The sequence below is a fragment of the Nomia melanderi genome, chromosome 5 (assembly GCF_051020985.1).
Source record: "Nomia melanderi isolate GNS246 chromosome 5, iyNomMela1, whole genome shotgun sequence".
In the NCBI taxonomy this organism is placed as follows: domain Eukaryota; kingdom Metazoa; phylum Arthropoda; class Insecta; order Hymenoptera; family Halictidae; genus Nomia; species Nomia melanderi.
Window position 1 is genome coordinate 271,686 of NC_135003.1, and position 14,954 is coordinate 286,639.

The following is a 14,954-nucleotide window of genomic DNA, read 5'->3' on the forward strand; positions in this document are numbered from 1 at the left end:
TTATCGATGAAGATACAATTCGTGGTCGTGGTCGATCGCCGCGTGCCAAGTTCAGCGGGACGAAGCGCGGCGGTCAGAAAGTATCGTCGTCGGCTGTCCGGCGACCCTTGAACCCTGTCGTCCGGTCTCTTTTTCCCCGTAATCATTCGCGGTCGGACACCGCGCGACCGTTTCCCGAGCCGCCGATTTCCTCTCCTCGGTGGACGCAACGCGCGAAAGCCCGCGGCGTCGGCATCGCGCGAGCTCTAACACACCGCCAGTGCGTCGTTGTGTCTCCTTTCGTGCTCCTCGTGGTGAAACGAATCGGTCGTCTGATAGAGAGCCGCAGCGATGATGAGGACTCGCGGAACCAGCGCCTGATCGTGCGCTCGAAAACAGAACCGACAGGGAAAATACGTTCGTGACTAGCCCAAGTGAACTCTCCTTCTCATTTGAGGCTTCTCGAGGACATCGGACAAGTCCAAGAACCAGAGTGTTAAAAGCAGGATTAGAATATTCGTTCTGTTCTTGTGACAATTTCAGAGACGTCCAAGGCTAGGGACCGACGCCCCAACCGAGACACAGAGATTCAGATTCGCCGCGAGGAACCGAGAAGAGAACCGAGGGATCACGATTTTGTATTTGGTATGCTTCGGGGACTTTTGGACACTTTGCTCGGTACATCACTAATTTTATAATCATTATTGTCTCGCGACTGAGATCGACGTTGTCCCGTTGTCACGTTTCGCGCCCGTTGTCAACCATTCTTCTGCCATCTGAATTTTGTTCCGTGATATCCGTTTCTTTCATGTAATTTCTTCCCTTTTTCTATTTACGAGAGAATTAAATTGAAGGATACAGAACCATCGTGATCAATGTCTCTCGGTCTTGACCAAGGTTCTTTATCTCGATGGATCTTCTCGACGGTCGTTTGGGTAGACGTATCAAGGTTCGATGGCCCGCGTAATATTCCATTCAGTCGATGGTCATCGCGGGCACACGCTGCTTCCGAGTTCGGTCTCTCCGCGTTATCAACGGGACCCACGTGATATCGAGGGTGAAGTGTTCAGAAAACAAAAAGAACATATATATGTATACACGAATATAGTTTTATTTTATATACGTGTGTGTGTGTGTGCGTACATATACATGTTAACGTGAAACTCGGTCAAAGGTGACCGCTGCAAATCGTGGCCCGTTCCCGCGGGTCACTTGAACGGTTGAACAATTCTTTCAAGGTCACAGTCTCGATCGCCAAACTGACTCCCGAAGCGCTTCAACCGTTTCTCGTCACTACGTTCCTCGTCCTCTTCGGCTTCTCCCTAGCTGCACTAGCACGCCGATACGCTCGCCTTGGACACGTTCACTCTGATCGGATACAGGAAAGGTGGCGGTCTGACCTTTCACTAACCGTTGGTGTGGTGCGCGGTCGTAGAAGGATAGAGGGTGAGTAACCACCGAGGCTTCATCAACCACCGGTTTTCGGCGTGTCTTCTGAGATCGCTTCTTCGATTACTGACTTCGCTGTTCCGCATCGGCATCCGATTAATCTCTGGCAAATCATCTCTGTCTACGTCAACGATTGAGATCTGCAGGCTCCTGTTTTTTGGGTATACTCCTTGTGTTGGATGTGTTCATACTTTCACCCCCTCACTTGTTCCTTCATTCTCCCTCCACCAGGGCTCATTATTGTGTTTGGCTTTTGTCGATGACATTGGTAGATCGGTAACTTGGGCTCCAAACTACTGGAATGACTAATCCCACATTCATGAATTCGTTCGCGTGAAACCATCGCCGCCGATGGATGGCGCCAACCCGTAAAATTGATCGCGAAATGCGGACGAAAGGTTGAAACGCTTAGAACGTTGCCGCCTTTCGTTGCTTCGGCGTTTAAGGTGTGGATTTTTGTGTTGTGTTAAAGGCAACAAGGTAGTTCTCTGTGTACTCTTCTGGCCAGGTTGTTCCGAGCCGAATATTTTTCGTGTTTAATTGGTTATCCTCAGTCTAGTCTGAGATTTAGTGGAATTTAATTTGGGATTCTTGTTTATCGTGACAGGTGTAGCTTGAATTCGTTTTATATTGAACACTGAGGTATAGGGAACATAGTAATGAATATGTTCATTACATCGAGCACAGTTTTTACGGTATAATGGTATAAAAAGTATGAAATATAATGTGTACAGGTGTCATTTACAATGATACATCAATTATTTACATTATAATTCTGTAACAAATACAGAGAAACTGATAGTATACGCAAGTTTTTTTATCACTATTACGTGTTAACTGCGTTCGAGGAATTTCTCAGTTTGTTCTTAAAACAGAGGCACATATTACGTATTGAGATTAGTTGGATTTCTTTTAAACACGTGTAAACGCAATTCTATTTACCATTATTGCTATTACTCGTGTTATTGTCCTTTAATTGGTCAATAACATGATGTACGATTAATGTAATTAATGCTTTATTTTTAAATAATATTGGCTAAAGGTGGTGCACAATCAAAAAATGGATAAATAACATTTCATTACATTAGTATAGTATTTTTTCCGAAATCATATTAGAAACATAACTTAGATTATACAAAGTGATCCCGTCTTCTCCAACTAAACTTTGTTTAAAAAAAATTATTACATAATGATAAGTCGTTCAAAGCCTTGTTTGGTACAATTATGACAAAAATACGAAGCTCCAAGGGTATGACATAGAAGTTTTGATTACCATGATACAAAGCAAATCAGTGATGTTTACATCTAATCTGATTGTGCGAGCTGCTTTTACTATCTGTGGTCCTTGAGAGGTATGGAACGTAACTTTTGTCATTGTCGTTTCTAAAGATACACGTGGATACCTATTTCGAATCGTTACCACGATATTTCGTATTTCTGTCGTAACTTTCTGATAAAGCTGCGAACGACCTATCGCTTATGTAACATTTCTTTTTATTTATACGTAAGTTCGATCAGACCAAAATGGCCTTGCATATGTATAAGATACGATAGTCAAGAGTACATTATATCGAGAAATTATTTGATTACGCGAATGTGAGCTCACCTGTGACCGATTTTGAACTTCTAACGCCATATTCGTTCCATTGAACCGATGCGAGGAAAATAAAGTGCACCGAGCATTGTATCGAACTACAATAATAAAGTTCGAGCCTATCAAAGTCGATTCATGCAAATTAACGTTATCACGATACGGGATTGACTAGAAGCAGCCAGCTGGTTATGCAATCGCCATGATTGTCATGGTAATCTTCGAATCGTTGAAATTTAGAAACGCGGTTGCACGAAACGGATCTTTGTAATGCGTTTGATTACTTTTCATCGATGCTCGAAATAGTTTTAAAGTCGAAATTTCATTCTGCTTGAGTTGCACAAGAAACATGTAAAATGAATTGTTGCGTAGGAGTTATTATTAGATAATTAATTATAATGGATACAGTAGAACTCGCATTAATTAAATGTTCTATTTTTCTTTTATTCTCGCTCCACGAAAAGATTCTAATTCGAAGGTTTTCTTGCTGTGGTGTCGTTTTTACTTGGAATTTATAATCTGAAACACGAATTTCTACCGCCACAATGAAAGAAAATCTGATTCCTGAGAATTATTGTGATTCCGACCTATTCATGAAGATCCGTCACGCTGAAGCGCATGTTCTTCTGGCTGAAATCGCAAGTAAATATATGCCTGTCTCAATTAATTCAGATTAAGAATGTTCTACTGTATTTCAAGTAGATTATACGATTACGATCAGACCGATTCAATTAAAATACTTTGCACAGTTTGTGTAATCTATTCACGCGAAATGGAGAATCTTTTTTATCTCCCAGAAATAAACGGTCGTTTATATTTCCTAATTAATAATATCAAGTTAATCTTTTCGCCTCGTCGGAAACAACTTCTAAATTGAATATCGTGAACCTCATTAGCTCGCTAAATAGATAACTAGGTAACAAAGTAAAATTAGCACTTTGTATTCACTTTCATTTTGTATTGTCATATGATATTTCAAAATTGTAATTCAGAATTTTTAAGTATGACAAAATATAATGCCAGTTTCTAAAACACATAAAAGAATGTATAATATTTTGATCGCAACTACGATTCTACGTGTAGATTAGATATGCTACATGTAGATATGCATTGATTGTTACGTGAGATTCGAATCAATTCACCGAACAGCATGAACGTACTATGGAAAAAGAGTAATTGAAAATAAATATTCAAACGATTAAAATAATGGCTGGTGATTATTTGTAAAACAACATTGTTTTCTTAGTCGTCTCGATATAATTAGTTTTTATACACAAAGTCTTTTAACTAGTGGTAGAACTGGGAAAGGAATAAATCAAACACATGTAATAAAATTCTTCTACTCAGTTTTCAGTTTTTTCTCCAGTATCTACTTATTTTTTCATTTATTTTCCAATGTAGAATAATTCCCAATAGTACAATGTAGTTTTGCATTTGTGGTCAGTCAATGATAATTAGTCAATTATATGTGTATTTAACAAATGTTCAATGTTCATTTTCTCCGAAAACAAGATCTCCAATGAAAAAGAATATTCTATGTTTTCGATTTATTATATTTGTTCATGTATGATCAGATATTTTCCCAATTGTTCCATCGGTTACAGGACACCCTGTATAATTCAGAAGGACGTCCAACTAAATATACGTATATCATCTTTTCTATTCTTTTTTACTGTTGTAAAAAAGCTGTCTCGTAATTTGTTATAAAAACTCGACAATGTACCTCGCACAGAAGACATGTGATGTAATGTATACACATATACGTTACTTATTACCTCAGAAACCTGTTACACAATTAATAAAAACAAAAGTAATCCGCATTCACTGATAAATAATCTGTGCTAATGTAAATCAATTTACATACTAACGATCGTCTATCATGTCGCCTAACGTGACCCTGTATTTTTACCCTTACGTGGATATAAAAATTTCGAGCTGTGACGACATCAAACGGTCACGACGCTCACTATTCATCTGCATGTTCCTCACTCTATGTTGGGTTCAACGAATTTGAAACCTCGTCCGCCATGCAAACGATAATCGTCGCTACCTAGAAGAATCGAAATGTTCATCCTCTTGGGTAGGGAATCGCTTGGATATGCATGCGGCTTGTTTTGGCATGAACCACGCGGTTCGATCGTTTGGAAGTTTCGCCTGTAAATGAAGTCGTTAGGCGTGGACAAATTTAGGACCGCTCTCGAAAAAGTTTTTATGCCAGTTTTAAACAACACCGAATCGAACGTAGAAATCTAGAAATAAATATGACAATTTCAAGCTGTCCTTTGCACGCGTTCTCTTCTGGCACTTAAACGAAATATATTAAAGTACTAGAAAATATATTAATAATATACTATTACATGTATCATTTATTATCTTTTTATTAAATATATTACTAATCTAAAGTGACATTCAAACAGTTTTGGCATTCTTTGCAAGGCGGATTTTTATTGTTATATTGTCTTCTAGTTTTCTAGAAGAAAAATTATTAATATTATATTCTTAATATGCTATTATCGTAACCTTTATTTTTAATGAATGAATTCTTACAAGAAAATTATATTTTCAATGAAAGGTTGCTGTAAAAAGATTTCGTTTCATTCTTATAACAATATGAGGATAATTAATTGATTCATTGAAACTCAACTTTGTTTCGAATGTTTAGTTATGACAAGTTTTTTGTATAAGGAATAGAGTTGTTTTTTGTTTGCTTTAACGCGATTTTTACTAGTTAACTTGTCATCTACGGACATGAGAACAAGTGCTGTCAATAAGGTGTTATCTACTACAGATACTACCCATCTGCTGTCAAGTTCCAGATACATACAAGATTCGTTAAAAAATTAAAAGTGAATTCGTTTTAACATTGATCTAGTCGATGTTGTCATTCGATTTATTTTGTTGGTTGAAAAAATATTTCCAATCGATGATGATATGCTCATATTAAATTTTTAAATAGTAATAAAAATCTCAGTTTTTCCAATGTGTGACAAAGATTCAATTTTACTATTCGATCAGAAACATTTTGACAAGTACTATTTATTTTCTTAGTATTCACAAAGTGGAAGTGTTGACAGAATTTTTTCAATAAAAACTAGTCTAGACACGGTACGAATTCGATGATAACATAGCCTAGGTCAATATATTTTATGCAAAGCTTTCGTATATTCTTTAACTTCAACTTTGAGTATTACTTCCACTTCAAACGAATAATTGTCAGTATAAAAAGAATATGTACGAAATAGTTCATCAAATTCTGTATCTGACTAAAAAATCATCGCGGTCAGTCAACTGAGAAATGTCCCTTACAAACACAAAGGGTGTGTTTTAACACATTCACGGCCGTTGACGTGAATTCACGCCACCTCTAATTATCTTTTTCTCCCTGCTTATTTATTGAGAAAATTTTGTCTGTTTCCAACAACGATTATTTACAAGCCTGACACTTCAAATCAAATGAACGTTTACTTTTTCACAATGAGGTTTTCTTTTATACAAGCCTTTTATCTGTTTTTGTCTCTTTTTAATGGTTTTGGTTAAAGAAATCCGAGAAACATTGCCATAGCCGCGAATGTGTTAATTTCCAAACAAAACCAAAGAAAACCAGAAAAAAAGACAGAAAAGGAAACCAATTCGAGAGCGGCCCTTAACCGTGACACTGAAAAATTCCGTCAGATATGTCTCTATTCGCTTGCTCGAAATCATCGCGTTTAAATGGCACACCGCGGGGAGAACGCGGCAGAGCACACTTGTAAATATTATGCAAATACCGGGCGAACGAAGCGCGCCTACGGGGCACAAAAGTCGGACTAGTTGTTCTTGACACGTACACGACTGTTTTGAAGGTAACGCCAACCGCGTAGACAGTGTGCCCAATCAACAAGGATCGGGAGAGGACGGTATTGTCAAGTCCCCCGGTACCATGTCGGAAAATCCAGTAAGCTTCGTGGTCGGGGCGCCCGATCCGTCCGAGGAACTGGAGATCGAGGATATCTTCCCGTCCGATGGGTACGATCTCAGCTCTGCCCAGGTGCCGCAGAATGAGTATCCGGGATTGGTTGAACGCCGCAAGCGGCTCAGGTGATTTTTCTTTCATTTTTGTTTCTTTTCTTTTTATTTCCTCCCTATCCGTACATTGTTTCTCTCCCTATCCCTTCCCCTATCGTTTAATTCGATTGTAGAAGTCGCCCAGCTAACGGACTTCGTTCTTGATGGCTCAACGCGATGAAATGTGTATTTGATATGCGCACTGCGGAGTTTCTTTTTTCACAAGATGCTTCGCTTATGAGAGAGTTTTGCATTGGACGTTAGGTCCACGCACGATTTACCCGATACTGCTTCGCGAAGTTTAAGTTTGAAGATTTGATCCCTTGTGACTTGAGCTTACTTGGAGGGGTGTGTACTCTTGGAAGGAAATGGGTGATTTTGACTTGTTTTCATCTGTGTAGAATTTGGTGAGGAGTGAAGGTTTTTGTGAGAAATATACAAGTTGTTTTGGATGTATTATATATTTATGTTTTTTTTATTGTTTAATGTTACAAAATGGTGGAGTTTTTCGATATTGTAACTTGAACGAAGTAAGCATTATCCTCCACATAACAAATGGTCTTTCGGTAACTTGGATCGTTAAATTTTAATAAATGTTTAAAATTGATTTTGTTTTGCGAATAACAAAATCATATTTTCATTCATCCACAATTTATTAATTTCCTCAGTTCGATATTGAAGAACTGTACATTTTTAAATGTAGATAATAAGAAAAACATAAGTACACAGCTAAAATATCGATTAATATATCTTACAAGAGTTTTTGATCCTTACGAACATAGGTGAAAAATATGTTAAAATCGCCTATAACTTTTAGGCTTCTAAAGTTGTGTACCTCTTTGTCCCTTTGTGACGATGTGTTTGAAGCTTGCAAACACCTAATCTGTCTATTGTTTGCCGAATTTACAATGTGATTTCAAAGACGCTTTAAAATACATATTCATAGAATATAAAAATACATGTTTCATTACAATATTCTAAGCCTTGTTTAAACATTTTCGGAGAGATGGCTACGTGTCACAAAGTATTAATCCGGAAGGGATAGAATGGTGGACAGATTTCAAGAGAGTAAAACATGACACACAACTTTCCGTAGAGTCTTTCTGTGTAAAATATGTAGCTACCTATCGGAATGCACCGGCAGTTATGAAACCTGCTGTGCGTACACGGTGAAATGGAGAGATCTGTGTAGAATTTAGGTCAGAACGGTAATTATTGAGGAAGAAAGAAATGTAGAGAATCGTCGGGCCTGCAGGTGAACTTTGGGCCTGTTGATCCTGAGATGGGATGAGATAATTAACAGTTCCACTTCAGACATAGTTTCCGGAAGAAATCCGGAATTACTCGTAATACACCCGTGATGATGAATGACACACTATGTATAGATTAACGAACCGGTTTTGATAAGGTTCAATGACGATGGTTCGGAATATCGCACCGAATAATTGCGCAGGATTTTTAGTATTCAGCGCTTCGGTAATTTATTTGGAGATTTTTATGTTAATTCTGAGTTGCGTAATGTTTGAATGGGGATAATCGATTAAGTCATGTTTTCATTCTCATTTCCCTTTTAATAAATATACATTTTATTTCGTAAAATCGAAGATATCAAATTTTTATTTGCTCCTTTTAGGAAGTATATTTATGTTAAATTTTTTTAACTTAAAGTATATTATCGGTTTATTGAAAGGAAATAGTGTATATTATTCTGTACACAGTATACCTAATAGTAACCTGTTTTTATTACTTCTTGTATTATACTAACTCGTAACCAAACCTCTAATAAAGTATAAATTAGGTTACACAGATGTCCTTTGTTATAAATGCAAGAATATTTTTTACCTAATGGTTCAAGATTAGTATCATTTTTTAAAGCAACGTTATTACGATTTAAAAATACCAAATATAAATGTATATAATGAACCGGGTCACGTTCAGTTCTGTTGATTGCCTATTTTAATTATTTCAAACGATCTTTGGTTAATTTCACTTGCAAAGCAAGTAGCCCCTCATAAATATCAAGTTGTAGTTTTTAACATAACATTCAAACCACGACTTTTATCCGTAGTTTTCATTCAGAAATACATTTAAGAATTCGCGTAAAGGATGTACTTTATAGAAAATTACGTAGGAAAATTTTACTTTTACTTCTATTTTAAATTTTATCTTCACTTTTGTTAGGAGTCTTGTATTTATAAAAATCAGATTATGGAACCATATACAATTTTATATTTTTATACGCAAATTTCAAGTAATTGAAATCAGATAAAATTAAATTTCATTGATTTTTGTATTCCATTATATTTTCAAGATCTTCTTATACTATAAACTCATCAATCCATGGAATTACGTAATAAACGAACTAATGTCCATCAAATTACCAAAATTGGTGGTTGATTTTTTATCAAAGTTTGTTGTTAAGTTAAGTTGTAACTCAAACGCAGATACATCAATTCTAAACTTCAGTGTTACGTAACTTTCTGAATGTGTAAGCACTGAACGTCTGTGGACTTTGAAGTATTGAACAAGGTGCAGAATGCGTAGCTCATATCCGGAAGTCTTGTAATACGCGTGATCATGAAAATTCTCCTCTTAACACTTTCACGAATAGTAAAAGTTTAAAATTTTTAAAAACGAAGGATACATAGAATTAAATGTATGGTAATTTGTCCCATTAATTTTAATGTTAAAACATTCATATAACTTTGCATAATAATGAAAATGAATGCCACAGCATTTACGTCCACGAACGTGTCAACGGTGGACGGAATCGCAGTCACCTTCTGACTTGTTCAAACATTCTTGAATATTCAAGAGCAACTTTGCGACAGACGAAATATCATTTTCATGTTAGGTCTTTCCGTGATGTAAAAATGCAACGGATTCCGTATATGTAACATAATTGTCGGAAAAATGATTTCTCTTCGATCTAATCTTTTCTTTAAAAAATAATTGAGCATAAAATCGTTTCCGTGTCCCGATTGTTCATAGTATTTACGAAAAATGGTTTCAAAGAATTTTTTCGTGGTACAATTAAATAAAAATTATCTACTTCTCGGTGCAATTATTTTATTTTTGTATCTATAATTATATCATAGATTTCAAAGTCAACCTTACGATCATTGAATATCTTTTTCTTTCAAGTAAACTTTAAATGTGTATATAAATGTAGGCGTTTTGTATAATAGTTTACATAATTTGCCAAAAGTGAAATAAAATAGAAATTTCACGATGCAATGTATTTTGAAATGTACGATATTCAAAATTTGGAGTCAAGATAATTGTAGAATTTAATAATATGACACAATTATTACTACTTTATTTAAATTATTTCAATGAATTTCGATGGCCTTTTTACACAGTTACAAAGGTACATGAGTATGATGTTAAGATAATTAAATTAGATAGATGAAAACGTAAAGGTTTTTTTCCGTCTGACTTATTGCCTGTTGCAACAGTATTCTGGAAAATTATGTCACGACCTTGGATGATCATTTTGGGCGGCGTGATCTTTGATAATATGTGGACCAAGCTCATCTTATGTTGATTACTCAAACAGTGTCTGTTACATAACCAACGAAACGAAAAACAGTTGTTTCAGTAAATAATTTAATTACACTGAGTGAATAATTCATAAAATGTGCAACATATTAACTAATTTCTTAATACTATAGTAGATGGTTTTCCTCGATTGTATAAAGTAATGTTTCATTTCAAACTACAATATTCATAAATAAATTTTGAAAAAATAAAATTATATGGAAATTCGGTTCCTCTGTCAATGATTTGTCTAAATTGTAAAGAAACGGTAACTGAATTAAATTTTGGAGAATAATTGTACTCTTTTGCCATTTTATAAACAAATGAAATCTAGAGTATAGTAGATAATTTATAATTTTTAAATGTTGTTAGTACGGATTTAAATAATACAAAGTCCTCCGGTAATGTATGCTCATATTGTAAATTGATTTCGTAATATGAGACGATTACATAAAAATGACGATGTTTGAGAGCAAAAAATTGCGGATTATTTGCTTCTTTCGTCAGTGTCGCATATCACTATATTTTTCCATTAAAACAGTTTAGTGTTGATTGACTTATATTAACGTATACAATAACTTATAAATAATATTTAACAATTAAAGATAGTAGTTAATAAAATAAATGAGGTAGTGTTTGTCAGTCGGTTAACAAATTTTTTGAAGTATCTTGTAAAAATGTGAATTCAACAAAAAAATAATTTCTTTTATTAAGGACATTTTGACGAGCTTACAAAAAAGGTGATATATTATAAAACACCTCCGACGTACATGTTACACGCGATTAACAAAAATATCAAGGCTTCTCACATAATGTCTTTACATAATATAACATGGGTAAACTTGATACTATAATGACCTCTATAATGACCGTGATGACGAATTCTTCTGCACTATTATGCGTAGAGCATACCTATATGTTCTTTTAAAACCATTTCTGCCATTATTCTCATTCATTCTGTGGTTTAAATAGTAATGAGAAATTTTTGGGCAATTTATTTTTATTGACCACCCTGTTTGTTTATTTTGAGAAACTTAACACTAGGTTTAGGGGCATTTATTGTACGGTTTACTCTACTGCTCCTCGAAAAATTCATGTTCGTCCATTCGGAATTTGAAGGCACAGGGTTAAAAATAGATAATTGAGGCACATACAGGTGTAATTGCATCAATCAAAATCGACGTAAACATTTACCGAATAGTGTCAAAGATAGGGAAGAAAGGGGTAATGACGGTCAATTAAGCTGCAACTGGAATGAAAATACGATGTAAAATATTTATTTAAATGAGTGTTTCATAAACTTAAATTATGTATCTATTGGTGCAATAAAAATGAATGGTTTGACATTCATTTAAATAACAACATTTGTAGAAATGAGAAATATGTCTTTGACCATTATTGCCCATACTTGTGGGTAATAGCTGTCACTTAGTAATCATTAGTAAGCAATGATTATCCGAGGAAAACTATATTTCATCGTCAAAATATTACCAAATTGCAAGTAAATGTGGCGTTTATTTTTCATTTTGCTTATATCGCTATTACCGTTGCTTTTGATAGTTAGATTAACACACTCCTTTCTATTTGTAATATATCTATTGGTAATAACAGTCAAATTGTAAGAAATACTTCAAAATTAGTACTATATAACTCATGTTCTGTACAGAAAATATTACATCAATCATGCTAAAAAAACAGATAAAGCTTGTTTTTCTTTGTTGTTGAGCAGCGATTGAGTAGCAACCGCGCATACGCATAGCAAACGGCATAATAAGGCATAAACAAGAAAAATTAGGAACTTTTTAATAATAATATTGACCATTTCTGTCAGCTGGCTGCGATTATCCGATTCTCCCCTACTCATGTTTCAGGAAACTTAAAATTGCAGTTAAGTAATAAATATTTAGAGAAGAAAAAATAAAGTACTTGAGTCTGAGGGTATCAGACATCAGTAACTGTAAATATGCATTTAGAAATTTTAGCAAAACTTGATTACTATGATACAAATTCGAGATAATCGATTTTTCTTTTTCAGTCTTGCAAGTACCTTAGCTGTTTTCACACAAGATTATATATCGTTTAGGAGATTATCTTCTGATTGATCGATTATTATTCATCCTTCTTCTTTTTATTAGTATTCTTGTTTACTCGTGTACTTTGGTGTTCATAAGTTATAGTACAATTTTGAAATCAGTATTTAAGTGTATGGCTGCCACCGTTCTTAGCACTTGTGTGGCTTATACAGGCCTCATCGCATATATGGGTGCCTCACGCACGACAAGCGGCTATTAAGACAAAGAAGCGTTGAGATAGATTAGTGTCATTGGAGGAAGTACCTTTCAATGGCTTCAACCAGTCAAAACTCGTGACCTCGAGGACAGCGCTGCCAGAACTTTGGAACTGGGAAAACTGAAGTACTTAAGAAAAGTTTGGGGTAAAAGCTAGAAACGTTCTAAGGAATCTAGAATCGGAAACCGTTAATGTTCCATAAGATTTTGAAATGAAAATTGCTAGTACATGGAGATAATTAGGGATGAAACTAATCTTCACAAGAGTTTGAGGTGAAAGTCACTAGTGACTCAAGGAAATTAGGGATGAAAGTCATCAGTAGTCAACTAAACAATGAGAATCACTATGGAAGAAGTTGGATCAAGATTGAAGTCGTCTAGTAGCTTAGAAAATTCTCTAATTCTAAGGATTCTGATAATTGACCGATGCCACGGATGTGCTGCTCGTTCTTTCATCACTTCCGAACCGGAAGCTGATCTCAACCGAACCTTCTTGAACATTCTCCTACATTCCAGGCCTTTCTCGCAATTTCCCTTTCTGCCAGCTTCCTCTTCGAACTTGCCGCCCTCGACTGTCAGTGCGGCACGTCGTGGTCATCAGTCATCTTCACTCTATTCATACTTGCCATCTTCACACTACGTTCACACCTAAATTCTTACATAATGAAAGTCGCTTGGAGCTGCAAATAGTTAGAGAGAGAAATGACCAACACAGAAAATTCTGCATTTTCTTTCGACCATTGAACTTTGTATCGGTCGTTATATCGTCCGGTTAATCAGTTTTTCAATTTTTGTCTTTTCTTTTGTTCAGCTGTTACTAAGGAAAATTTATCGTTTAATTTGTTTCCCTTTATTTTATAACAGTTATAACCAGTTATTTATGGTAGGAATGGGTGTATACAGGGTGTTACCTCTAACGCGACGCACGATTTTTCACCCACTTGCAGCAATCTGACGAAAAAAAATTAGAGACAAGAATTACAGGGTATGGAGTGTACAATAGATATCAGTAAAAGAAATTTCGAAAACTGTTTTCAGGTTGAAGTCAAAGTCACCTTGGGTTTTACAAATAGAAGCACATTTTTTTTTACCACATTGTAGAGGACATCCAAACGAATTCAAAACACATATATTACATGACATTTTTACTAACATATTACTCAATTTACTGTAGTGGAAATGTGAAATATTTAGCTTTCCGTCGTATTTGGCCTAAAGACGCTGTAAACATTGTTTGACACTGAAAAGCTCAGCGAATGTAAACACGCGACCAGAACATAAGAAAAATGCTCTTTATTTAATTACATGTTCGAAATGCATTCCTCCTTCCGCAACGCAATATTCCGCTCTTTTACAGAAGTTTGAATGTGTTGCTGCAATTAGACTTGCTGGATCCGTAGCTCTGCATATTGATGATTCTTTCTTTAATTCTTCAATATTATTAATTGTCGATTGATACACAATGTGTTATAAATGTCCCCATAAAAAGAAATCAAGTGGAGATAAATCCGAGGAATGTGTTAGCCATCGTATTGACCCATACGTACTGATAACGTGATTTTGAAATGTAACATTAAGATAATTTACAACTATTCGTGAATTATATGCTGGGCAACCGTTTTGTTGATAATGCATTTTTCTTTTTATGTAGTTGGGAATGTTCTCCATTAATTGCGGAAGTTTTTCACGCAAAAAGTGTAAATATCTTTGTGATGTCACATTCTCTTTGTAAAAATATGGCCCAATTAAAATACCACGCCATACATTAATTGCTTTTAATGGGAAGAAAGAAGATATAAGAATAATAACTGAGGAAAAATGGCAAGAAATTGTTAAGAGAAATTGTATTTAAATACTTACATATTTTTGTTTGATAGTTACGCTCTCGAACATTAAACAGATTTTTTACTGCCCAAGTGTGTTGTATCGGTTAAAAACAGCATTGTTTGTGAATTTAGATTCATCCGCCCACATAATATTATTTAAAATATTTGGTTCGTTTTCAAACTTAGTAATGATTCATGCAATGAACTCTATCCGTCGTTCTGTGTCTGTAGCGCGTA

At 35.2% G+C, this 14,954-nt stretch overlaps 1 protein-coding gene and 1 long non-coding RNA gene across 7 annotated transcripts in view; one reads left to right on the forward strand and one right to left on the reverse strand.

The window, feature by feature from the left end:
* Window positions 1-14,954, forward strand: part of ACC (acetyl-CoA carboxylase) — a 42,458-nt gene that overhangs the window by 7,066 nt on the left and 20,438 nt on the right. Inside the window, exons 1-3 of one of the 6 annotated variants that reach the window (XM_031971633.2) lie at window positions 516-657; window positions 1,218-1,425; window positions 6,862-7,096. The exons of 1 other annotated variant lie outside the window; for it this stretch is intronic. In XM_031971633.2, coding sequence (XP_031827493.1) covers window positions 6,939-7,096 — 158 coding nt within the window. In that variant the 5' untranslated portion in view covers window positions 516-657; window positions 1,218-1,425; window positions 6,862-6,938. Of the gene's footprint in view, window positions 1-475; window positions 658-1,217; window positions 1,426-1,774; window positions 1,909-6,861; window positions 7,097-14,954 lie in introns of those variants that run through there. 4 more of the 6 variants (XM_031971628.2, XM_031971625.2, XM_031971629.2 and 1 more) reach the window with 4 other exon arrangements.
* Window positions 4,406-6,883, reverse strand: LOC116424783 (uncharacterized). Its single transcript, XR_004234539.2, has 3 exons — window positions 6,787-6,883; window positions 4,884-5,069; window positions 4,406-4,803 (listed from the first exon to the last, which is right to left on the reverse strand). It is a non-coding gene; the product is annotated as an uncharacterized LOC116424783 (long non-coding RNA).